The sequence below is a fragment of the Onychostruthus taczanowskii genome, unplaced genomic scaffold (genome assembly GCF_017590055.1).
Source record: "Onychostruthus taczanowskii isolate IOZ18803 unplaced genomic scaffold, ASM1759005v1 scaffold55, whole genome shotgun sequence".
NCBI lineage: Eukaryota > Metazoa > Chordata > Aves > Passeriformes > Passeridae > Onychostruthus > Onychostruthus taczanowskii.
The window spans coordinates 2,355,100-2,379,020 of record NW_024503124.1 but is presented as its reverse complement, the minus strand read 5'-3'; the positions used below and the strand labels follow the sequence as shown (position 1 = coordinate 2,379,020).

The window sequence follows — 23,921 nt, the reverse complement described above, 5'->3', positions numbered from 1 at the left end:
CAGAGAGCACAGTCTTGTTTACATTTTTTCCTTTCCCTTGCAGATTATGGAATTTATAAATTGTATTTTAGCTCACTGAGAGTTTTAAGAAATGGCACAGATAAGAAATTCTCTTTTGTTTTCTGAATTCAGTGTCTTTAGTTTTCCATCATTAATGACATTTCCTTCCTAGCTGCAGATTATTATCTGAGAACTACTCATGGAATCTGTTGCTCATAGGAGCTTTAATATTAAAACCAAAAATAGTATTTCTGTCTGAATCAAATTTTTGTGTTAGAAAAACAGGAGCTCCTGAGTTATTTACATTACAGACACAAGTTCTGACAGCCCAGCACAGGCAGAGCCTTAAAGGAGCTCCTTAAAAATGTATTTATTAACACTTAGAGCCTCTAGCTCAAGCTCTCATGGAGCTGTTCTAGCATCACTGAATTCCAGGGAAGACATCCCAGTCATCCTCCCTGTCCCCAGACAGTGGCTTGTCTTGGCAGATGTTACCCTCTTCATCCCCAAAATGTTAACAAAGAGCTCTGAAATTCCAAACTTTAATTTTTTGTTGATAGTTTCACTCTCCTCTGTACTTCAGGGAAGCACCTCCCTAATGGATTAACATGATACTGGTATAAAAAAATTACTTCCTAAAGATGTTGGTGGTGCCTGGTAGGAAACATTTAAAATAACCAAAAAAACCCTCAGATCTTCCCTATTCCAGGCAAGTTCCTAGGCTGTGTTCAGCTCTTCCAGGCATCCATCCAAAGTGAGGTACAAGAAAAAATGCATTATGCTGCTAAGTCACAGCTTTTTATCTCTCATCTCTCTTGATACCAGCACCCTGTGGTACCTTTTGTTTCTGCCTGCACGTTGACATTCTTGGTGTTCCTGTTTTTTTTAGATTCCCATCACGCACCACTGCCAGGAGTTCCCAGACTTTCTGTATATTGTGACTCACTGGGGAATTCCTACTCCTAAAAAGGCTGAGGAGGCCTCAACTCTTGTTTCTAGGAAGCATCCCCAACGTTTTTAAATGAAAAAACTTGGTTTTAAGTGCAAAGTTCTCCTCTGAAAACTTTTTTTTTTTTTTCCTTTGAAAAGCACTCTGAGAGACAAATCTGCTCCTCTCTACTGCCACTGACCAAAAAAAAAAAAAAAAAAAAAGCAGTGTCTCAGGGAAACTTGCTGCAGGCAGTCTCCCTGGATTTTGGGATTTCCTGCATGAACTGCTCAGAAAAATTAGGGAGTGGGTTTCAGGTAACTCAGTGTTACCTGCATCCACACAAGGAAAGCTGTGGTATCCAATAGAAAAAGAGTTTAAAATAAAACCTGGCTGGTTGGAGGGTTACAGACACTGGCTCCCCAAAATCTTTTTATGTACAGAAGAAATAAAAGTAAGGCTAGAGACTGAACCAACACTACCTGGTCCTGAGTGTGTAAAGTGGAGCCCAAGGGTATCCTCTGTCAGATCAACATGATCCCAGCATTCCAGGGACACCCTTGGCACCCAGGCTGTAACAGATCCTGCACAGTGTCTGGTCACCAGCTGCTGCCAGGGAGCTGCTGCTTCCTCATCCCAGCTCCAGAAGTTAATCAGCCAGGGTTGGAGGCCAGTCAACATCAACAGACTAGAAAAGCAGAGGGGGAAAAAGGCAGCAGAGTTGGTGTTTTACACATACCAAGAGAATCACAACTCCTTTTGCTACTACCTGGCAGCATCACTCTCTGTTGGGCTGCATTTACAAAGGAAAGTAGCAGAAGGAAAGGCATCCTGTGGTCAGGAATGTTGATCCACTCAGAGCAATTCCATGGAAAGCATCTCACCAGGGCAACGCCCTTAGAACTTTCCAGGAAAGACAAACAGCAACCAACTTACTTCTACATCCAGCTCCAGAATGTCAGCAGTTCTGTTCAGAAGGGACCCAATGTTGGGCTTTGTTCTCCCGAAGTCTCCGTGCACGAACTCTTTAATGTAGCTGGAAAACACTGGCTAAGGAGGGGTGGATTCCACACCAAAGAAATCAACAGGGCAAAAAAAAAAAAGTACATTTTCCACTCATAAGTAATTTCTTAGTTAATATCCTGTTGAGCCCATACCTATCTTTAGGAGAGCACCTAATTCCTGGCTTCTGACTCTGGTGCCAAACCAGAGTCAGAGCTTTATTTTGTTTCATTCCAAACTGAGTAGTGACTTTAGGACAAAACTGGAACTTGTAAACAGCTGCGATCTCCAGTCTGCACTGAAGTGCATTAAATATTGTGGAAAAGGTCATTTTTGAGGGTGAAAATTAGAAAATTAAAATTTCAGTTAAATCAGAAAAAGCTGAAGTGTATTTTCACCAGCACATTTTTCCATCTGTCCCATACTTCACGAAAACCTAACAATGAGAAATTGTGACCTAAAAGCAAACACTGCGCAGCGACACCGCTGCAGGGGTTCCAAAACCCCACAGGCACCCGGGCAGGGACCCTGCCCTTATGCCAAGCCCTCCCTCCAGGAGGCTGCTGGGCCTGGCTGGTGCCAGCAGCCGAGGATACGTCCCTGCCTGGGTCTTGAGGCGCAGGCGGAAGTGGTGCTCGTCCAGGTACTCGCAGCTCATGGTGTGGATGAGCCGGCAGCGCACGGCCAGCGGCCGCCGGTGCAGCACCCGCAGAGGGGTCTTCTGCTCCAGCCTCAGCTCCTGGGGCAAGAAGGGAGCACAAACGTGAGGAAGGAGATGTGCAAAAGCTGTGTGGATTGTAGGAGCTGTGGGTGTTGTTAGACAGTCCCGTCTCTTCTGTCCTGTGTTCTGGCTGTTGAGTAATGTCAAGGCAAGGCTGGTTTTTTCCAAGTTTGTCAAAGGAAAGAGGACAGCTCTCTCAGAGGCCAGAGGAGGCCTCAAATGAACACAAACTAATGGAATCACAAATACAGAGGAATAACCTTGAAATCTCCATAGCCCTTTGCTGGAATGACTCCAGGATCTAGCAGCTCACTCAGAGCCTCAGGGCAATCAGAAAAAGAAAATAAATCCCACCTACAAAATGCTTTGTCTAAACTACAGCCAATCCCCTAGAAATAAAAGTGAGAGGGAAAAACCTTAAATGAGATTAGATCTCAGAACAGTCTTTTCAGAAGTTCATTCCCGACTCCCTTTCCCCAAGGAGAGGCAGCAGTGTGAAAGGCAACTTCTCAGGAGCAAGGGAAGCTAAAGGAAGAACTTCCCAACAGTTGTCTGCCTGAGCTGTAGTGGCTTTGAGAATGAGCTCATGGGCAAGTCCTATAGGAAATGGTGCAACACACCAAAAACTGAACCCACTTCTGCATCAGGCCAACATCTGGAGAAAGTTCTCGTTCCTGCACATGCTGAGCCTTCCTGAGGCCTCTTTGCACTCTGACGTAGGCATTTCCACATCCAAAGTGCTGCAGCTGTGGCAAAATGGCTCTAGAGCACAACAAAAGAGCTTTTCTGCTCCCTTCTCTCACACAGGACACTATCTAAGGTAACAAAGGGGCGGGGATTTCCTCCTCTCCCAGGATTTGGTCTCCTGGAAGGTGAACGTTACACAAGGATTTGTTGTCTCTGCTGACAGCCAGCCCCCGTGTCCTGCTGGAGGGACTGGTGAAGGAAGGAAGGGTGGCACGGAAGTCCCTACAGCAAGAGAAACCCTGATATAAAAACCAAAAACAAAACAAAAACCAAGCACAGAGCAAGAGAAAGGCCCATGGGTGGCCTGTATTTCACCCTTCCCTAGGGCACCAGGACAGGTGTTATTGAAATGAGCAACAAGAGCTCCTGCTACCTTGATGTCATCTAGAAACGCGATGTCTTCTCTCTGTATTGCTCTGTCTGTCCATATCAAGGCACTGTAGGTCTTTGTCTTCTCCTCCTCACCTTCCTTCATACGACCAATTGCCTCTCTAAACAAAAGAAATTAATTACTCACTTAACAGAAGCATAATTACACAAGGCTGTGAGCAAGAACACTTCCCAACTCCCCGAGTGCCGCTTTGAAATCCCTCGCCGGCGACGACAAACACTGACCTGGTGACGAGCTGTAAATCTCGAACCTGTATTTTGTCTGAAGAGTCATTAATTGCCTGTGATATTTAAAAAAAAAGCAATCAGTGAGCAGAGCTGCTGGGCCGGAGAGGCAGGACATGCTTTGTGGGCTCGGTGCTTTACCTGCTGCAGCCTCTTCATCTCCTCGGCGCTGAAGCGGATCCTGCGGGGATTCAGCAGCTCCATGGCAAAGGGCCTGCCTGGCCAGGGCCACGGGCATCAAACACAAAAACATGTTGTTCTAAATGAGTGCTGCATTCACACAGCGAGGCTGGAAGGTGTGAACACTGTCTGCTGCTACACAGACAGGGAGAGGCTGAGGGATGGAGCATCAGATGCAAGGGAAGGAACAAGGGACTTTTTTTTTGGCTACTAAACCCCAGTATCAGCTATAAGTGCAAATTATGACTTCCCAGAAGACATCTTGTACAAGTCTCTGCTAATTAAAAAATAAAATAAGAAACAACAAAAAAAAAAGCTAATTAGCTTATTTTCTGTCACCTACAGCAATGCCCAGGTGCACGGCAATGTTAAATCCCACTCCCTCAGCTCAACATCTGCTGCCAGAGCTGTAACTCTGCTCAGGGCCAGGACAATCCCCAGCACAAGCCATGCCAAGAATCACACTACAGATCAGACAGCTACTGAAACACAGAACTGTGCATTTTTACTTTTCCTCCCCTCCTCCCTTGGCTACAGCAGCTCCAGTGTGTTGCAAAGCAGCTGACCTTTAGAAGGGACTCAGGTTCAAAAAGAAAACAATTCCCTCATGCAGTCACAGGGAGGGAATGAGAAGGATCCAGCAGAAAACAAGAGAGGAATCAGTCTGACATAAATGGCTTACAAGGAGGGAGTGAATAAAATAAAATACTTTTAACTAATTATACCTTCCCATGTAGCCAAGGCCACTGAAAAAGGGCTCCTCTTTCAAGCTGGCTTTATGAAGCTGTTGGATTTTGGGAATAAATATCTAAATTTCACCAAAATGCTTCTGAGATAAAATTCCAAAGCATGCCTGGTCACACACTTGGCATTCAGCAGGACCTGTCAGAAGAGCTCCACACACCCATTTCATCTCTGTGTTTCCCAAGCCTTACCATTGCCTAGTGTCCTTACATCCACATCTTCTCTTCCAGAGGAACTAAAATTAAAGCCTGTAACAGATTTGAACAAGGCAGGTGAGCTTTTCTTTTACATTTGTAATTCTCTCTACAGCTTTTAAAAGGTGAAATGTTTTCTTTCTAAGCTTGTTTGCAAAATCTACTTCAAATCTACTTCATAAACTGGAGCCTGCACTTCACAAACTGTGGGAATTCCTATTTATTCCCAAGTTTCTTGAAGAGCTCTCCCAGTTCCTTAGCCTGAATAAGACTGCTACAAACAGACTAATTTATCCACTGGGAGGAGAAGAGGGGGAAGTAGCAGGGCTTTTTTTCAAACTACTATTTAATGCAGTTTTTCTTTGGGCCTTCTATGTCTCCAATTCCACATCTGTTAGATGACAAATGATGGGCAGAGATTATTTCATCTGGACAATCCCTGGATGAGCATTTAGCTTGTGGAACTTTATGCACTGAGGAAAATAAATGAATTGAGGTCAGAAGCATGAGGGGCTCAAAAGCCAGGCAGATCCCATGAAATGCCTGTGGCAAAAACCTTCTTGGTACATGTCATTTTATGAATTACCAACTGTTGAGAAGTTTGGTTAAGCAAAAACACTACCACATGAAACCAACATATCTGCATCATCAGATCCACTGAGGAGCTACTTTAGCAGGATAAAAGGATCTAATTACTCCCAGATCACAGCCAAATAAAGTTTACAAGCTTTAGCTTGGAAGGAAACAAGAGGGATAAAGAAACTATTTTTTTTTCCATTATGCTGCCATATTAAGTGGGTAGCTACCAAGAAAAAAATTTTCTAGCAGTGATACCAAGAAAAAAATCTTCTAGTAGTGATGAAAAATATGTATGGTAGGAAATCTCCTGAAGACTTACTGTCTGCCTTGAATTCTGCCATCAGATGCTCTGAGATTAATTCTTCCACTGAAGATTCCAGCTTCCGCTCCCCATCAATAATCCAGGGGGTCTGAGGTAAATTCCTGGAATATTTGTTGTACCTTCCTGTAAAACACAACCACTTCTAACCATTCCACAGCCACGAGTGAAAGCTGCACTCTTGCCCAGCACATTTAACTTCCATGGGAGCTTTGTGCAAATAAATTGACAGGGTCAGGCTTGTTCCGTGGCACAGCGTGACACCAGCACCGTGGATCACACGTGGCTGCTTCCAGGGAAGTGGCAGTAGCCAGGGTGGCCACCCAGGATGGACTTGGAGAGCCTGTGGCTGCACTCCTGCCTCCAGGTAGCACCCTCCTGAGTGAAAAAAAACCCAGGCTCCAAGCCAGCTCTGGATTGCCCAAAGGCTTAAGAAAAGAAACCCAAACTAAAATGCTTTGGCTCACTACAAGGAACACCATGCAAGGAGTAAAAAGGCCCCATAATAAATTAGGAGGAATGCAGGAGTCTTGAGAAGGTGCCATGTAAAGAGATTGGCATCTTTGGGTGGTCCCAGTGATGATTTCATGGCACCTCCATGGCAGGCTGTGACAGAAGAACAAGCCTGACATGGATGACCAATATGAGCTTTTTTATGGACAGGTTTGACAAGAACTGAAAATATTCCCAAAACAAGGAAATAATTCATGAAGTCCAAGGAGCAACCCCCTGCTTAAAGTGCTTTCAACCTGAACCCTTGCAAATAGGAAATAAAAGGAGTTCAGAGTAGCTCTGTGCTTTACTTTGGGCCTCTGACATCTCAGGGGTTTGGGCTTTCCTATCATATTTTCCTACCTCAAACAATGTTTCTTTTTGCAGTTCGAGCAGCAGAAAAAGCCACACAAACAAATGGGGAAACTGAGTAACACAGTTTCACTGGGGCAAATAATGAAAGTAGGATGACTCATCATTCAGATTCAGCCTCACACTGCTCAATTCTCTTTCCATAAAATGGAAAAAGGAGAATTAGGTTTGCTTTTTGTTTTTTTCCTCTTAGCTCTCCATTCGAATAATTTTAACTTTTGATCTGAACAAGAGTAGGTTTAAAAAAACAGAAGGTGTTTCTTGGTTTGACAGCCCCATAATGCTTAAAAAAGATTGGGGTGTAAACACTAAAGGTAAGGTCAAGGGGACAATGTTGTGCTTACAAATCAAGATCCCATCTCATTTACTAAAAGCAAAATATCTGCACTGTACTCAATAAATTCTATTTTGGATTTAGTTCTTGAAAAATTAAACACCTGCTTGGATTGTTTATTTGTTGGAGCAAGATATAAACTATAAATGACAAGACCAGTATTAAATGACAGGCAGAAAGCAAACTCTCTGTTTTGCTCTTTATACTGTTGAATTCTGAAAAAAACTATCCCATAAAGCAACTTAAAATAAAGCAGTGTGTTTGGAAAAGCCTAAAAGGCACTGGATATCTTGGATTAAAAAAAAAAAAAAATACATCTAACTGTCTAATCAGTAATTAAAAATAAGGAATGGTTTATGTAGAACATCAACTACCCTGCCATTCACTGTGGTACTTTTTCATTTTCCATTTCTTTATATTCAGGATTTTTATCATCACAGTATGTTGGATTTAAATTAAAAGTTGGGTTCTTTTGAGCAATAATCACTTTGCATGTATTTAAATAAGCTGTTCATACAAAGGACTAGGAGAATGGCAGATACTCTGGCAGGCAGATGATAAAAAAATTCAATCATCTCAATTCAGGGACACCCAAGTGTTGCTGCACTACCTGTCTTTATAAACCAAACCTTTATAAATCCCACTAAGATTTGCACTTTTGGATGGGATAATATGCAGAGAAATGCAGGTGTTGAAAACCTCTGAATCCAAATCAAAACCCAAGAAGGGAACAGCACTGCTGGGAGCTTGCTGGTGTGGAGGTGCCTTTCTCAAACCATTACTCTGAGGGGATCTCTCATTTCTAACTTTTGACAAAATAATATCTTCAGCAAAAGTCAAATATCATTTCTTCCCCTTTCAAAGCACTCTTGGCCAGAGCTGGATTTGTTTCTTTGCTCCTTACACTTCATTACAGGGATTAACAAGCAAGAATCCTCTCAGGGCAGTGTTACAAAGTTCTCTTCAAGACAAACACAGCAGCAAAGAAATGGATCACTTTACCAGCCACAAAAACTGCACCATTATTGCACTGAATTTCCAGAGCATCACAGAGGTTCTTTGGTGAACTTGGGGGACATGGAAAATGCCTGTATTAAAAGGGAGAACAGAGTAAAGCATTATCACTACCAGAACACGATGGAGCATCACCAGAGCAGTAAAAAGTGCCTGATTTTGGCTTCCCAGTGTGTGTGATTTTTTAGCATATTAACAGCACTTGGTATTTTCTTAAAACTCAACTCCTAACATTTTGGAAATATGGGAATATTTCTTGTAAAGGGAAGCTTACCTTACAAACTCTAAAGTTCAAAATCATCCTTTTAATTAAAAGATCAGGAGTGATCTTCTATTGCCAGAAAGAAAACATGTTTTAAGCAGTAAACCAACTGAATTTAAACAATCAAAAGTTCTTTTAAAGCCACCCTACCATACCCACTGGATATTTTCCTCCCCTCCCTAATTCAATACAAAAGCACAATACTAAGAAATAGTTTCAGTATATACTTACTTGAGAAAATCCTCTTCTTTTATCCTCTCCAGGGCTTTTATAACTGCCATTCTGGTGAAAACAGACTGCACAGTGAAAGAAAAAAATGAGTCAAGAACTAAGAAAAGCAAGGAAAGGATATGCCTGAGGAAGAAAAAAAACCCCAAAAAACACTGAAACTTACACTGTGCAGTTCTGTCACTGCTCACTTGGGAGCCCAGGTCCAAATTTGCAAAACAGTTTAAAACCAGAATCCTAAATCCATGAACAGAAACCTAAAGCAGCTTCTTTTTCAGGAGACAAACATACCCAAGCCCAGCTTTTGTGTCAGTGACAGCAGGCAGGTAGTTCTGCTGAAGATCAGCCTGTTGAGTAGGAATCTGTTTCTGAAGTTCAAAAGTGGATTGATTCTCAGAGCTGAGGGCTCTGAACCGTGGGGCTGGGCAGTTCCTCCTGGGGGGAGCAAGCAGCCCCTCACTGCCAAGCTGCAGCAAAGCAGGAGCAGCCTGCCAAGCTCTGCCAGCTGCTGCTGGGGTAGCTCCAGTGGGAATTTACACTCCTGGCACAGGAGGAACAAGTGTTGTGACAGCTGAGGTGAAATCCTGCTCAGGAAGGCTGAGGACAGGAGAAAGTCTCTAAATGAACCTTCCAACCAAGCATGGTCAGGTCTTGAAATCCACCTGGGATGGAGCCTGCTCCACTCTGAGGTTCCTCAGGGTGAAAAGGTGGTTTTTCTTGTGTCTCCTCTGAACTTCTCCTTTCAGCATATTCCTGCTGTGCCCTCCTCCCTCCACCACCCTCTGTGCAGACCAGCCTGGCTCCCTGCTCTCAGGAATCTCTTTTGGCACCAGGAGGAGATTCAATTGGATCCTCCCCACAGCCTTCACCAAGAACCTTGAACAGGTCCAGGTTCCTCAGCCTCCCCTCCCAGCATGTGCTCCAGCCCTGGGACTGCCCTGATGGCTGGCTGCTGAATTTCCAAGTTAATGATGCCTTTTTTGCAAACTGCATTGGGAATTTAGGAAAACAAACAAACAAACAAAAAAACAACCCCTGGGTCACTGTTTGGGACAATTCAAGTCTCAGCTCTGAAGAGTTCCTGGGTGTTTTCAGGAAAGCTGCTCTTTCTCCTTCTAAGCACAAATCAGAGATAATAGCACTTCCCTTCCTCATAGAACAGATGAGCAGGAAAGCCCTGAAAGCAGCAGCAGGTTTAAATAACTATCCACACAGACAGCACAGAAATTTTCCCTCAGAAGCCAGTTTTTACACCACTTCTCTGATTACCACAGCCCTTGAAGCTCAGCTTCTTTGTGAGGACAAACCTCTGACAGCTCTTCAGAGCTGGTATTTTTCTTTAGATTCCCCTACATTTTGTTGCCTGTATGGATTTAACAGCCAGGCCCTGCTGCTTTAGCTCCTTATGTGGGATTTCCTCTTTTTTAAAGGGCAGCAATGCAGCAAGCAGTGAGTTCTAACAATACAACCCTGCTAAAAAAAGAGTGGTGCTTATTGGTCAGGTGGAGTAGAGTCAGCAGAATTCCTGGGCCAGACTCTGCCTCTGCCAAACGTTGGCAGACTCTTCACCAGAAAGAATCAAAGGTCTTGCAATGGCCTCTGACAGGAGTTACTTGTTCTCCCTCTGATCACCCCAACTGTCCCACTTGTATCGGTTTCCCTCTGACTGGTTTTTATCCTCACCTGTTCCCTTTTCCATCAGTGGCTTTGAGTGTGCTCAGGGTCTGCAGCAAGTGGCAAGGTCCCTTTTCTTTCCCCCCCTCCTCCAGAGGCAGGCAGGATAAAACCATCCTGCATGTATCCTGGCTTTCACTCAGATCAGAGCACATGAAAACTGCAGTGTGATCATCTCCCTTTTGGCTGCCGAGTCTCATCTTCACAATGTGACTTATCTGAACTGCTTCACCCACAGAGAGCTTGAGGATCACCTTTTATGCTACTTTTAATGCATGACAATCAAATTCCTACATCTTAAGGGAGGTATTTAAAGAGAACATTCCTAAAACGATGGCCTTTGGACAGCCTGGAAAGTGAACAACCTAAACAAAAGCACCGAGCTCTTGGTTCTCCTACGCTGAGAATTGTGAAGTGAATAAAGGAGACAACTTTATTTTCAGACAATTGGAAACTAGAGAGCTTTTTGATGAAGGAAAAGCAGACACTGAGCACTGAATGAATACCCAGGTAAGTTGTAGGTGCTGCTGTGAAATTCTGAATGCCAGAGCAGAAATACAATGATGAGATCTTACCTGTTTGTTCTTCGCTGGTTTGAAACAGTCTGGGCAAGCTGTGGCTCTAAACACAGAAATGAAAATTAGCTGCTCCTCTTACAGAGAAAGAAATAGGCAGACTCACAGGCACAGCATGTAAATGGTTTTTGTACACATGCATCCAGTGTCTCACTTCCACAGCTTAGCTCACAGCAGATTTTCAAATTCCCTTTATCCTAAACCACAAATGGTGCAAGATGTGCATTGCTTGGTCCAGAGAAATCATGGACAAAGCTCTGCTCTCCTGCTCTGACCAACACCATGTCTCTGATTTGAGATGGGATGGAAAAGCACACAAGTGTAGCTTTCAGTCCTTTCCAATCCTTCTCAAAAAGGTCATGATTAATATTTTAAGTTCTAGGCAAGACCCTAGAAATCTGTACTTGCCACTCTTAGACAACGCCCACCAGAAACCTGAGATTCAAACTGTCCCTTCTGGAGAGGAAAATTCATTTTCCCACTGAAAAAGTAACCCCAGGTGCTCACCACGAGCTGTGCTCTGCCTGTTTGCAAGGAAACTATTGGCTGTTTCACAAAAGTGAAAGCCAAGTCAGTGAAACAAACACTTTTTCTGAGCAGTGTAGAGGAAGTTGCTGTTCTTATTAGTGCATTTCTGTGTATGCAGGCAGAGATGATTTCTGCATTTCTGTGTATGCAGGCAGAGAGACTTCTGACCTCCAACCCAAATTATCATGACTTGCTGGTGCTTTTCAACACCTCTGTAACTCCTTCACTCTAAGGAAGCAGGTTTTGCTGTTTCTATACAAACAACTTTCCTGGGCAGTCTGTGACCCAAAGCAATGCAAACTCCCTCGTCCAAAATTTCAGTGTCACCTTACCCTTAAATATGAACTGACAAGAGCCAATTCAATCTTCCTTGTCAAACCATTCACCACACCCACCTCCACACAACTGTGTAAGAGCAGGTGAGAAACTGCAGATGCCATGCTTGGAAATCCAATCCAAAAGCACACCTGGAGCTCTCCAGGTTGAGACAAAGTCCTGCTTTGCTTCCACAGAAACCATGACTGTCACTACTACTGGGATAATTCCCAAATTCACCATATTTACATGAAAACCAAAGCACTGCCTCAGAATGTGCCCAGAGCCAGCCACTCACACAAGCAGAATGCCCTGGCACCTCAGGAACTACTGTGTAATTAAATTAGGTGATGTGCTGCTGCTTCAGACAGTGTCTCAAACCTTAATTGCTGTTTAAGTGTGCTACAAAGAGGAGGCAAATAAAGGGATATTGTCAGGTCACATGGAATAAACTGAGTAATTGGAAAGTGGAATGGAACTTCTTTACAGCTTTCCCCTCTGCAACTGCTCTGCTTGGAGCACTAACACTGGCACCATAACATGTTCAACAGCAATATTCCTGAAATGCCAGAAAAAGGATGGAAGGATGAGCAGAAAATACCAGTGAAGAGGTTTCAGAGGAAGAAAGTAAAATTAAATAAATTAGAACAAAAGGGTGCAGGATGCAGAAAAATTCAGTTCTTTACAGGATTGCAGCAACCATTATTTAGAACAGTGGCTTGGCCCTACAATTTTCTCCCTCTTTTGCCCAGTCTTGAAGAAGCTGGAAAGGAAAGCTGTTGAACAAACACTGATAATAATTGTTCTAATACTGGTTCCTTCCCAAACTTCCATTCCCTCATGCCTCACCTCAAGATAAACAGAAGATGCAGCTGTGGAAAACCAAGAAGGTGGTGGATTGAGCACTCAAAGATCACAAATGGCCAGAGGAGAAATCAGGAAATAAATAAAGGCTGCAAGAGAAATCTCCAGTCTCAAGAAATGAATTCACGTTTCAACAGAGACGTCTCTGCTGAGCCTCCTTCCATGCTAAGATTTCACTTGCAGTAGTTGCAAATTAACTGAGTGAAACTTTAGGTTTTCCAGGAAGCATCAACAAACAGGAAGAGTGACCCGAATTTTCCAGAATATACTACAGCTAGATTTTGAGAAATCAGATTAAATGGCAGCTAAATTCACAGAACTGTTTTGCTTCTTTGTGTACAGCAGGTGCCCTACAGAGCCAGGCCAGGGGCTGTGTGCAGTGGCCAGGGAATTTCTGTCTGTTTTCATCAACCAGCTGTGCTGGATTAATTCACTTCAAAGCCTTTCCTCCTGTCCATGTGTCCTACAGGAGCAGGAAAACTTAGGTAAGACCTCAAAAGATTCCCCCACCTGCAATTACATGGTTCACATTTTTAAAAGTTATACAGGGAATGACTTTGAGGAGGGCTGAAATTGAAGAACTTATCTGAATGCTCTCCCTCCAGTTCAAATCAGAATTCCAGATGATTTTTTAAATTGGCAGAATTAACCAGAGATGGTTTAACTTCAAGCTCTGCAACTTCATGTGGATATGAGGAAATCTAGATGCAGGCCACATTCTAGTTTATAAACACTGCATATTGTCCTCTGTAACAAATCCAAACCAACAATGTTGCACAACATTTAGATAAAGATCTTTTGTTACATGTAGAAAAACTTACAGGAAATGGCACTCCTCGTCTGTTTCTGGGTGAGCAAAGACCACGCTAACTTCAAACAAACTCTAAATTAAAAAAGAAGAAAAAAGAACAAGGAGGAGGTAAGAGGTTTTCAAACAACCAGCGAGGATATTCTCAAGCACTCAGATTGCAGTTGTAGGAAAACAGCAGAGACAAAAGAGAGAACAACCCATTCATTTATGTTTAAAGGCATTGCAAGGTGTGCCAGGGCAGCATTTGCCTTTCTGAAGTCACCAAGGCTGACACTTCAGAGCCACCAGTGACCTGCACTGGTCCCATCCTGTGCAGGGGAGGCAGAGGCAGCCAAGGCTCAAAGCCTATTAGGGTCACTAAAGCCCAGAGCCCTCCCAGGAGTGCAATAAAGATAAAAACCCTGCAGTATCACCACTGTAACATTTTGTCAGGGGCTTCCTTTGCAGTGCCTGCATGGCCTTGGGGCAAAGCAAGGCAACACGTCCTGCTGGATTGACAGCTAGCCCAGGAACTCCAGCGTAATCTCAATTCTTCCCCCAATTCCCTCTCTGGCCTTGGGCAAACAACACTCATTACTTCTGTTACTCAGATACCAGAACACCTCAGGAGGGCTATTGAAAAGATTGGCTAATATTCAAGGGCCTTGTAGATAAAGGGCACTAGAAAAACAAGTTTTGTGGCACAGGGATGTCTGGAGTGGCTCCTGCCTAAGTGGTGGGGAGCTTTTGCTAACTTGGTGTGTAAGAAATTTGTTTCTTCCTGGATCACCTTCAGAGTAACTGAGTGGGTTTTTTCTTCCCTAAGACAAAAGGGATGCTTTCAATTGGCACTCCTGGGAAAACACAGCCTGTAATTATTATGGAAGCTGACAAATCAACATGAAGACTAAGTGAATCTAGTCCTGGGGTCAGTGCTATGGCTGGTGACAAGTAGAACCTACAGCCAGCCACGACTGCAGAAAATTTACATTCAAGACAACTCAAAGTGCTTCTGAATTTGGCAACACTTGATTGTCATGTTCAGTCATTGCCTTTCAGAAAGATTTTAAGGATATTAATCAGAATCTGCAAGTTGAAAACAGTTTGAAAAAACCATTTCCACTGCCTACTTAGGGACACTGCAGGTCCCAACAGGCCCATTTCCAGTGTTCATCAGAGTGAACGAGGACCAGTCTTTTCTCTTTCAGTACATTTCAGACATTCATTTCATCCACAGAACCTGAACAAGTGCTGGCAGTGACAGCAGAGCAGGGAAGGAATGTGTGAGCATTCCTCAGCCTCTGCCAAACAGGGATCCTGGAACAGGAGACAACTGGAAAAGTCTCATTACCAAAAGGAGGATGGCACACGAGATTTAGCACAAGCCTCTGGTGGTTTCAGAAGATGCAATGACCTGTGTGGACAAAATGAACACTGGGCCCCTCAGGACTCCCACTTGGAGAGCTCTGGTTAAAAGAACTTCCCCCCTGCTCTTCCCTACAGTGAATTTAGGAGGCACTCATCTTGTTTCTCTCTTAATAAGGTAAAAAGGATACAATTCATTTCCCCACCATGTGCATAAGTTTATAAAGATACACACAAAACACATAATAAAAAAGAGTGAAGAAACAAAGACAAAAGTGTTCTGCTATTTATACAAGACCTTTCCATCAGCAGGAACACCCAACTCTTCTGACAGCTGGGGGTGAATAATCCACTTATAAGCCTCCTTCAGCTGAACGATGTCATCCTTTGCCAAGGGAAGGCCCAGATTTCTGAATCACAAAGAAATAATAACTTGCACAGGGGTCTGTCAAAAATAGATGCACAACATACAAGATTTCAAGAGGAACTTCAGTAGCTACTGCCAAATAAAATGGGTTCTTTTTTTTTTTTTTATTTTTATTGTGCACTGAGGAAACTGATGCCAGAACTTGCTGGGAGATCAAAAGTTGCAAGAGTCTTTCCAGAGGCTGCCCAGAGAAAAGCTGAGGAAGGGAGAGATGCATTTCAAACCACTTGTTTGGGAACTTAGAGAGCAAAAGAGATAAGAAACCCCAAGTAAGGTCAAACCAGGTAAAAAAGAAAAAAAAACAAAACCCACAAAACCCAGCTGCCACCTTATTCTTTGTAAGCACCAGGCAAATGGGACTATAAATCAACATTAATGTAGAGAAATGGTGTCTGTATGAAGAGCTCTTGTCAGACAGACAGACAGACAGACAGCAAAAGCAATGGCTCACCTCATCTGCTGCTTCACCCCCAGCCAAGCAGCACGCTGCAGGTCACCAGCCATGCCCAGGGAAAAGAGAGGAAAAAACAAAAGCAAGTGAAATTAAGGCTCAGAACTCCCAACAATCTGAGAGGCTCTTTGCAAAGGGAGAAGTGTTTTGAAAATTCCTGACCAAAAATAAAGTATCAGGAATTTAGCTTTTGCTTCAGAAGTGGAAAGATGGAATTGCTGTGAGTTTTTATTTCTAAGACATCACTTTGCTCTTCACATCAAATCCTATTTCTAAGACATCACTTTGTTCTTCACATCAAATCCTATCTGGGTTAAAAAATAAAAGAGGCATCATTGAACACTTTGAAACTTGCTATTAATACTGTAACTACAAAAAGACTCTAAGTCATCAGTTATCTTCCAAGTAGAAATTTTTTTAAAAAAGTGTCTAAATGAATGGGATATAAAAGCTGATTGACATAAATTAATAAAACCTCAAATTCAGCTATCATCCATTATTTAAAAAATTGAATTAAAAATATACTTGGTCTTGGTAATCACAGAATTGCCCCCTTATTTAAAACACACCACTTAGTTTAGGTGAAGAGGCTAAACATGGAAAAGGGGAGGAACAGAAAGAATGATTCTAGAAATCAGAGGGACCTTTCAGTACAAATGCTAGAGTTCACTAACAATTAGTAAAAAGAGAAAAATTCCCCTCAGAACTTCCTACAATGAAGAACAACAACAGTTTCAGTTCTCCTCTACTAAAAAAATACACTAGGACTGGCAGGAAAGCACTTAACCAATTCAGCCTGTGTCAGCCTCCTCACTGGAGACAAACTCCAAAAATCAAGTTCTTTGCTTTGAATGCACCACAATGAACCAGTTTTCAGTCTGGAGGCTGCAGGCTTTTAAACCCCTTCCCCATCTTTTATTTTTCATGTATTTCAAGAATCACCTCCCCCAAACTCTGCTGAAAGAATCACTGTGCATTGTCAAGGAAATACTTCTGAGGAAAAGGTTTGTAAACAGCTCTCAAACTTCAGGATCACAGGGATATCAGAAGGAACCACATCATAGATCCCTTTTCCATGCTGATAAGGAACTCAACCAACAAAATAAGTCTGTTATCCTTCATTTGGTACACCTAAAAGAATGAGGGAATAACCCTAAAAAGTGCCAGAGGAATTAAGAGGGAAGAGGGATGGTGGAGAGAGGACATGAACTATGTTAGATCCACGATACACAAACCCTCACACTGCTGAACAAAACAAATGCAGTTGTAGTGATGAAATGCTGTTTGCTCAAATCCACTGTGATTCATCATCCTGCATTTGAAGACAGGATGAGTAAGGCTGCTTCACTAGAAGTATATTGTAATCCTGTTTGCATAATAACCCAGATAAAATCATAAATAAAAATAGCTTCCACTGAAATTCCTTGAATGTAGCTCTGAACTACAGGATGTGGCAACCACTCAACTGGGCCTAGGAAGCTGCATGTGACAAATGCCAATTTACAAAGAAACCTCTCTCATGCCTTGATTTAGAGCACTTGCAGGTTTGGGATGTCTGGAGCTCAGGGGGAGGCTCATCACACTCCTCTTCCCTGTTTTCTTGGGAAAAAACTACAAAACAGACAAAACTTCTGCATGGGAGTAGCTATGCTAAAATGAGACCACAGGTCAAATTTCATCTCCTCTCTCTCTTGACTTCCAAGCTGAAAGAGAATTAAAGAAATTACTTTTCCCCTTCAATTAAGGGGAAACAATAGATGAGGGTACTGCAAGCACAGAAGCCAAAAGATCCCAAATTCCAAATTGCATTCAACCACCAAGCCAGCCAAACCCCTGCACTCTCTCCCAGCTGAACGTGGAGCAGGGGATCAGATCCCTCTACTTCCTAATTACTTCATGTTTGTGAAGTGGTTTGAAAATGAAAAATGCTCATTACAGAGCTGAAGCCTGCAGGGCAATGCTCAGCAGCAAACACATCTCAGGAACACACCAGCCCAGGCACTGTATTGATTAGGAGCTGCAGGATATTATTCTGGTGCTATCTGAGGGAGCACAGTGGCAACAGCTGAAATACCACGTGCAGTCCCAGCCCCAGCATTGTTCAGTGCATTAGCAGAGAGCTTGGAGATGGGGAATTCCAGGATGAGGCACAGGCAGCCCTACAGGGAGTAATGACTACAGATGTTATTTGCATCAATGTCCTTGTAGCAAGCACCAGGATGATGGATCACGACTGAGAGCACAGCAGAGGCAGCAGCCACCCTTCTGAAGGGCACCACTCACCTCTCTTCCTAATAGAGCTGTCTGACACAAACTGGGGACTCCTCTATTTATGATTTATTTCAATCAAATCTCCTACTTGTGGAAGGAGGCAATTGCTTCCTTGCATCACAGATACAAATACTACGCAAATGTGGATTTTATGTCCCGCTCCTCTCCAGCTCCCCTCGTACATTTCAGACTTGGCAGGATGACAAGTGTCATAATTAAATGAGATGGAGGTAATGCTGAGAGGCAGTTTCTGATTTTTTGTGTTAAAAAAGATGATGGAGAGAATCTGTGTGTCACACCAGAGGGCAGTGGGAGAGAGGCTACCTTTGGGTGTTCTTTGATGACAGTATTCCACATGTTCCTGTACACAGCAGGTCAAAGAATTAAAAGGAGAATTTAACAAATGGCCTCTTTTCAGCACCAAGCATGTTGAGATATTCTGATACCTGGTTTGGGTATTTTCAGACATTATTACATGTGTGTTGCTGCTTTTCTGTGGCTATAAAACAGGTTCTCACTTATTTTTTTAAGTGATAAACAGAGAGGAGGTAAATAAAGCCCCATGATTTTTAAAGTTCTTCCTCCACCATCACCTCTTTTTACCCCTGCAGCTGGAGCAAACAGCTGCTTCAGCATTTGACCAGACTGGAGGGATGGAATAGAAGGGACAGCAGGAACTTCTTAATCCAAACCTTCTCCTAACCGAACCAGAAGTGCTTCCAAAGGGAACACACCCACTTTTGGAGCTTCCTACTCACTCATTTCACTCCATCTATTGATTTGTGGGCCCACAGAGCAGCTCTGACTCCCCTGGCTGTCCCCAGCTCTGCTGCTTCGCTGGAACACGAGCCCCAGGCAGCGAGGACATCCCTCAGCTGAACTGCAATGCAACACCACCCTCTACCGAGCCTTCCTGCAAACATCAGGAGCTCCTGGTGCCCAGCTTACACCAGGCTTAAAGCTGCACTAAAACTCGGTAAAGTCTGACCTAAGTTTGGGGCTTGCCAGGACATCCCAATACTCACCTAGCCTGAAAGTGCTTTTTGACAGACATCATCTTTTGGAGGCATCAAAACCCACAGTGGGAATCAGGGAAGTTCACCCAGCCAGAAAGGACAAAGCAAACACACCAACTATGCCAAATTTAAGGTGGGAAGCAGAGAATCTCATGTTGGAGAAGATTTAGGAGAGGAATATTTGTCAGCTGTTACAGTGGCACTTGCCCAGGATGCCCCAGCTAACAGCACAAATCACAGCACACGTGCAGTGATTATTACCAAACTGTGTGGGAGCAGAAGAGACCTCACCACAGCTCTACACAGAAATCCAACACCATCTGCTCTTCTTCCTGCCATGTTCACTGCAGCTTCCACCACATCTCAACCACTGCAGGCATCTCCTGCACAGATTTACATGCTGCCCTTCAAAACACCACTTTTGCATCACCTTTAGAACAGTACTTCTGCATCATTTTATATCAGAAAGCAGAGGAAGACTGCAAAATACTAAGTGTATTTTCCCATCATTTAAAATGCTGAACACTTCAAGAGTTCATCCTCAAATTCCTTCCTCTGCATTTTGCACTGCCAATTTTCCTTTATCCCTGGAAAGGGACCAGCTGTGCAGCTCTGTCTCTGAGAAGATCCACAAAACAGGGCTGGCATCTGCACCAAAGGGAACAATTCACTGAGGGTTTCAACAAACTCCTTTAGGTCTTCAGATGGAAAGTAATTCCTGGGCTAACTGAAAGCTGGAGTGACTCAGGCCCTTTGTTAATTACAGTAATGCTCACCCAGAAGGAAGGGGAGAGCAGACTTCACTTCCAGCATGGGCTTTTGGGTTTTTTTAAACAATAACAATTAAAAATCAAACCACCTCCAGCTCATACATTCCACAGTTACTTTCTTAAACATGTATTTAATTATTTAAGTTGTTATTTCAGTTACTTACCTCCCTGACAGACAGCTGTGGGGGTAGTGACACAGAAAATACAAAACTGGTGAACTGGTAGTCTGCAGAATTAACTTTTTGGCACACCTGTAAGAGAAGGAGCTTAATATAAAACCACAGCAATGGGACTGAGCTGCTAATTTTTGTTCTAGAATAATCACTGTGAATTCATGTTATCACACACTCAGAGAGATGCCCAACATACAAACCAGAGCAATCACTAACAACTTACTGAAACACAAGCTTTTCTGTCCTGTTAAAAAAAGTTATTAATCAACAGTACCCTTGGTGCTATGAAACAACCAAACTCACTCTTCTAAGGCCAGGACCAATTGTATATTGAAATTTTAGGTGAAATCAGCATCTCAGAGAAGGAAATTTCTGTATCAAGTAAGTAGGTTTTGTGGTGCCTTAACAACTGCTGAAAAGAGCAGCTCTGAAACAAATCTTAGCAGTGGATTCTGTAAAAAGATACAAATTCTGCCCATGGAAACAAAAAAGAGACAATTATGTTCTGCAGCAACAGAAACTGTGTTATGCTTTCTGTCCAGTCCCATTTTTGATACATTCCTGCTATTAAATCAAATCCTTTTCTATCAAAACTCTGTTAAATATCTCAGATGCCAGTGTGAGTTTTCTAGCTGATATTTCAGCTAGAAATGTCTAGCTGATATTGCTCACATGAGCAGTACAATTGCTCAGAGATGGCATTTGCAACACTCTGTGCCCACATTCTCTCCTAACTCACATTTTCTCTAATATCCACAGTCTGCTGCATCACCACAACATTTTCTTCCCCCGTGGTACTTCATAAAGACAGGTTCATGCTGTTATTAGAAACATGTGGTTCACTTGATGACTCCTCATTTTCCTGTCACATAAAAAGTGAAGAGTTCCTCAGAGCTCCACTGAGGTTTTCCTTGAAAGCAGCTCAGGTCATCTCCTAAATCCATGTAACCACACAGCTGCTAGTCCTTTTCTTAGGGAAGTGTGCTCCCTGCAGTCATTCCATTGCACCTGCACTGCTGTTTCTTTTCAAAAAAGTGCCACTATTACAAAGCCTGGGCAAAATTTGGTGCTACCACAGATGCAACTAAAAAAGAAAAAACATTTCTTTTGAAAAAAAAAAAAAAAACAACAAAAAAAACTGCTCAGTGTTTTCAGTCACCAGCTCCATCCTGCAGGCCCCAGCAGACACAAACTCCAAAAAAGTACCCCCCCAAAATGTGAAAAATGTACCTTTTTAACAAAGTCAGCTTCACAGAACTCCTGGAGAACCCCCAAGCACACGTTGCAAACCTTGCCAGCCGAGCTCTCAGCATTCCCAGCTGAGGGAAGCTGTGGGACAGCCCCGTTGTGGGTCAGGTCATCAGCACCTTCCTCCTTGCTGTGCTCAAGCCTGATTCTCTTACAGGGTGGGTCAGCCACATCCAAACAGCCTGTGCCTTCCTTCTCCTGGCTGTTCTTCAGAAATTCCTGCAGATCCTTCAGCAGATCCTGACACAAAGAGAGGACACACACCCTGGTTGTTTGCTCCTCTCTAACAAGCACAGGGCAGTACTGTTCCAGCTGAGGCTCAGTGTATGGCATTAACAACACGGAATTTATGCCCAAAGACATCTTTAAGACACAGTTCAACAGCTCCAAGCTGCATTGCTCTCAGGATAGAAATTTCCAGAGAAAATAGTGCTGAGTAGACTTGTTTATCATCCAAGAGTGAAAACGTTTTCCAGACCTGCCTTGCAGAAACACTTTTATCTTTGCCCCAACACTATCCCATGAAAAGAGACATTTAGTGCTTTCTTGCCATGTTAGAACTTAATTCCTTCAACTCCTTAATTCCTTCAACTCAACAGGAAGAGAGTGGGCCACTACAATAAAAAGAAGAGACAGCAGACACAGGTGGGGGTGCAATTCAACACACAGAGTAAGAGCTTTGTATCAGGAGAGAAGCCTTCAAAAATTAACAATTACCTGCAGTCTCTGATTCCTGCAAGGATGAGAGACAAGAGGTAGCTCAGGAAGAAGGATTCATTAAGGGCTTTCAGTAAGGAAGAGAGCAGTTACTGTGCTGTTGCAACTCAGAGGAAAATCAGGTAGAGAGGCAAAAGGATAAAAAAACGGCACAATGAACGAACACTCCTCAAATAATTGATAAAAAATGGAAAAGGACAGGGAAGAAAGATGTTAAAAATGAATTGTGGAGAGTCTAAACTTGAGCAAAGGTAGAACAACCAAGACAGACACAGAGACAGGGGGTTAGAGTAAGCTAAGAAGGATGTCTAACAACACCCTGTTTCTCTGATTTATCCTCAGGTAATTAACAATCCTCCCCTGCCATTCTTTCAGCATACCAATTCTGCCATTCCACCTAAATTTCCTTCCCATTAAAGGCACGAGCAGAGTTTTCCACAGCTCCTTTTCCAGCACAGACCTGGGCTGGGTGTCTGTAGAGCAGCTGGGAGCCCACGCAGCAGAACCTCAGCACACAGCGTGGGCACGTGCCAGCCTCCAGCAGGAGCTCCACAACTGGCCTGTCCTTCTCTGCCACTGGAGACATGCTGGGCAAACCTGAAATTCAGCACAGAGAGGGGAAAAAGGAAAGCTGAGAACAAGCAAAGTGCTCAGCTGAGTAACTGCACCACGTTTAGAGCAACTGGAAGTTTTTGTTGGCCTCTAGAGAAAACTTGGGGTGTCTGTTTTAAATCACAGGCACGGGAGAAGTGGAAGATCAACCCCAAAAAAAAAAAACAAAACAAAACAACTGACTGGAGGAAAAGCTTCTGTATTTGTTAGGTTTTTCCTAGAAAACCTGAACTTGAGTTCTGACAAGGAAATGCTGAGCTTTTGCCCAGTTTTATCTTGGATAAAGTACATGACATGCTAATCTTGACTGAAAGAGCTAAGGGACATTAAGGCAAATTTAAAATGGGAATTCCTCCTCAAATTGCAGTGACTAAAGAATCAGTGTGCTAAAATCACAAGGGAAAAACAGTATTTATAAACAAGATTTATAAAATAAAGATTCATTTCCCTTCTCAATACAGAACTCATGGTTTTTGTGAGAAATCTCACTAAGCTTTTTTTTCACCCCTAAAATATCATGGCTCATTTGGTTACCTGTCATTCTCTCTGCCCAGAACTGTAGAAAACACCGGTTTGTTTGGGTTTTTCTGGCCAAAATGTTGTGAACTCAGCATTTTTTTTGGAAGAAGAGAGACTCCCAGTGAGGTGCTCACCCTTACTGGGCATCTTGGAAATTTCAGGAGGCACGTAAGGACAACCACAATTGTTCAGACCAAAGGTTTAACGAGTCAGCAAGGAATTCACAGCACTAATGAACCACCTGGCTTTGCTTTGGGCTTGGCTCCTGTAAGGGACACTTGATACTTTCCTTGTGTCCCAAGGAATGGGATTTATCCATGTTCTCCATGCCAGCCACCGGCACACCTGCAATACCCAATCCTGCTCAGGAGTACCCTACACAGGAGTCCTGCAGCCATGGGGAAAAGTGATTAATTAAACTAATTCCTTCAGTCCTGGGTTTGGCTGCTTTAGGGTAAGCTGCAAAAACCAAGGGCTGCCTGGAAAACTTCAAAGCTGCTTTTAAAGGGAAAGAACAAACACCAACAAACAGGCTTTTAGGTAAGCGCGACCTCAATTCGCCTCCACGCGACTTAAATACCGACACACGCGGGTAAATGTGACAATATTCCCGACGCTTGGTGGCAACGTGAGGGGAGGAACCGCGGCCCCCGGCCCGGCACCTCAGGGGGAGCTCAGAGCCTCGTCTGTGAGGGGAGGGGGGCACGGGAGCCCCGTCCCGGCTCCGTTCCCGTTCCTATTCCTATTCCCGTTCCCGTTCCTATTCCTATTCCCGCTCCCGTTCCTATTCCTATTCCCGTTCACATTCCCGTTCTCTTTCCCGTTCCCATTCCCGCTCACCCCTCGCTCGGCGGCCCGCGGAGCCGGCACAGACC

At 43.4% G+C, this 23,921-nt stretch overlaps 1 protein-coding gene across 1 annotated transcript; it reads right to left on the bottom strand.

Annotated features, from left to right (window-relative positions):
- Positions 1-332: 332 nt before the first annotated feature.
- Positions 333-23,915, bottom strand: PUS10 (pseudouridine synthase 10). Its single transcript, XM_041417266.1, has 18 exons — positions 23,887-23,915; positions 22,376-22,512; positions 21,181-21,438; positions 19,942-20,028; positions 15,721-15,755; positions 15,141-15,252; positions 13,509-13,570; positions 10,981-11,026; positions 8,735-8,799; positions 8,230-8,315; positions 6,030-6,155; positions 5,129-5,185; positions 4,155-4,231; positions 4,014-4,069; positions 3,772-3,889; positions 2,527-2,669; positions 1,865-1,964; positions 333-1,616 (listed from the first exon to the last, which is right to left on the bottom strand). The coding sequence occupies exons 2-18, from the start codon at positions 22,499-22,501 to the stop codon at positions 1,578-1,580; spliced, it is 1,593 nt and encodes a 530-aa protein (XP_041273200.1). The 5' UTR covers positions 22,502-22,512; positions 23,887-23,915; the 3' UTR covers positions 333-1,577.
- Between the last annotated feature and the right edge of the window lie 6 nt (positions 23,916-23,921).

What these genes read in the sequence shown, in the direction of transcription:
- PUS10 (XM_041417266.1), bottom strand. Translation starts at nt 22,501, where the DNA reads ATGTCTCCAGTGGCAGAGAAGGACAGGCCAGTTGTGGAGCTCCTGCTG. An exon ending in GTGTTCCTGCTGATGGAAAG is followed by an intron (nt 13,571 to 15,140) that starts GTCTTGTATAAA and finishes TTTTTAATTTAG; the next exon opens with AGTTTGTTTGAAGTTAGCGT. An exon ending in TGGTGCAGTTTTTGTGGCTG is followed by an intron (nt 6,156 to 8,229) that starts GTAAAGTGATCC and finishes TGTGTTTTACAG; the next exon opens with GAAGGTACAACAAATATTCC.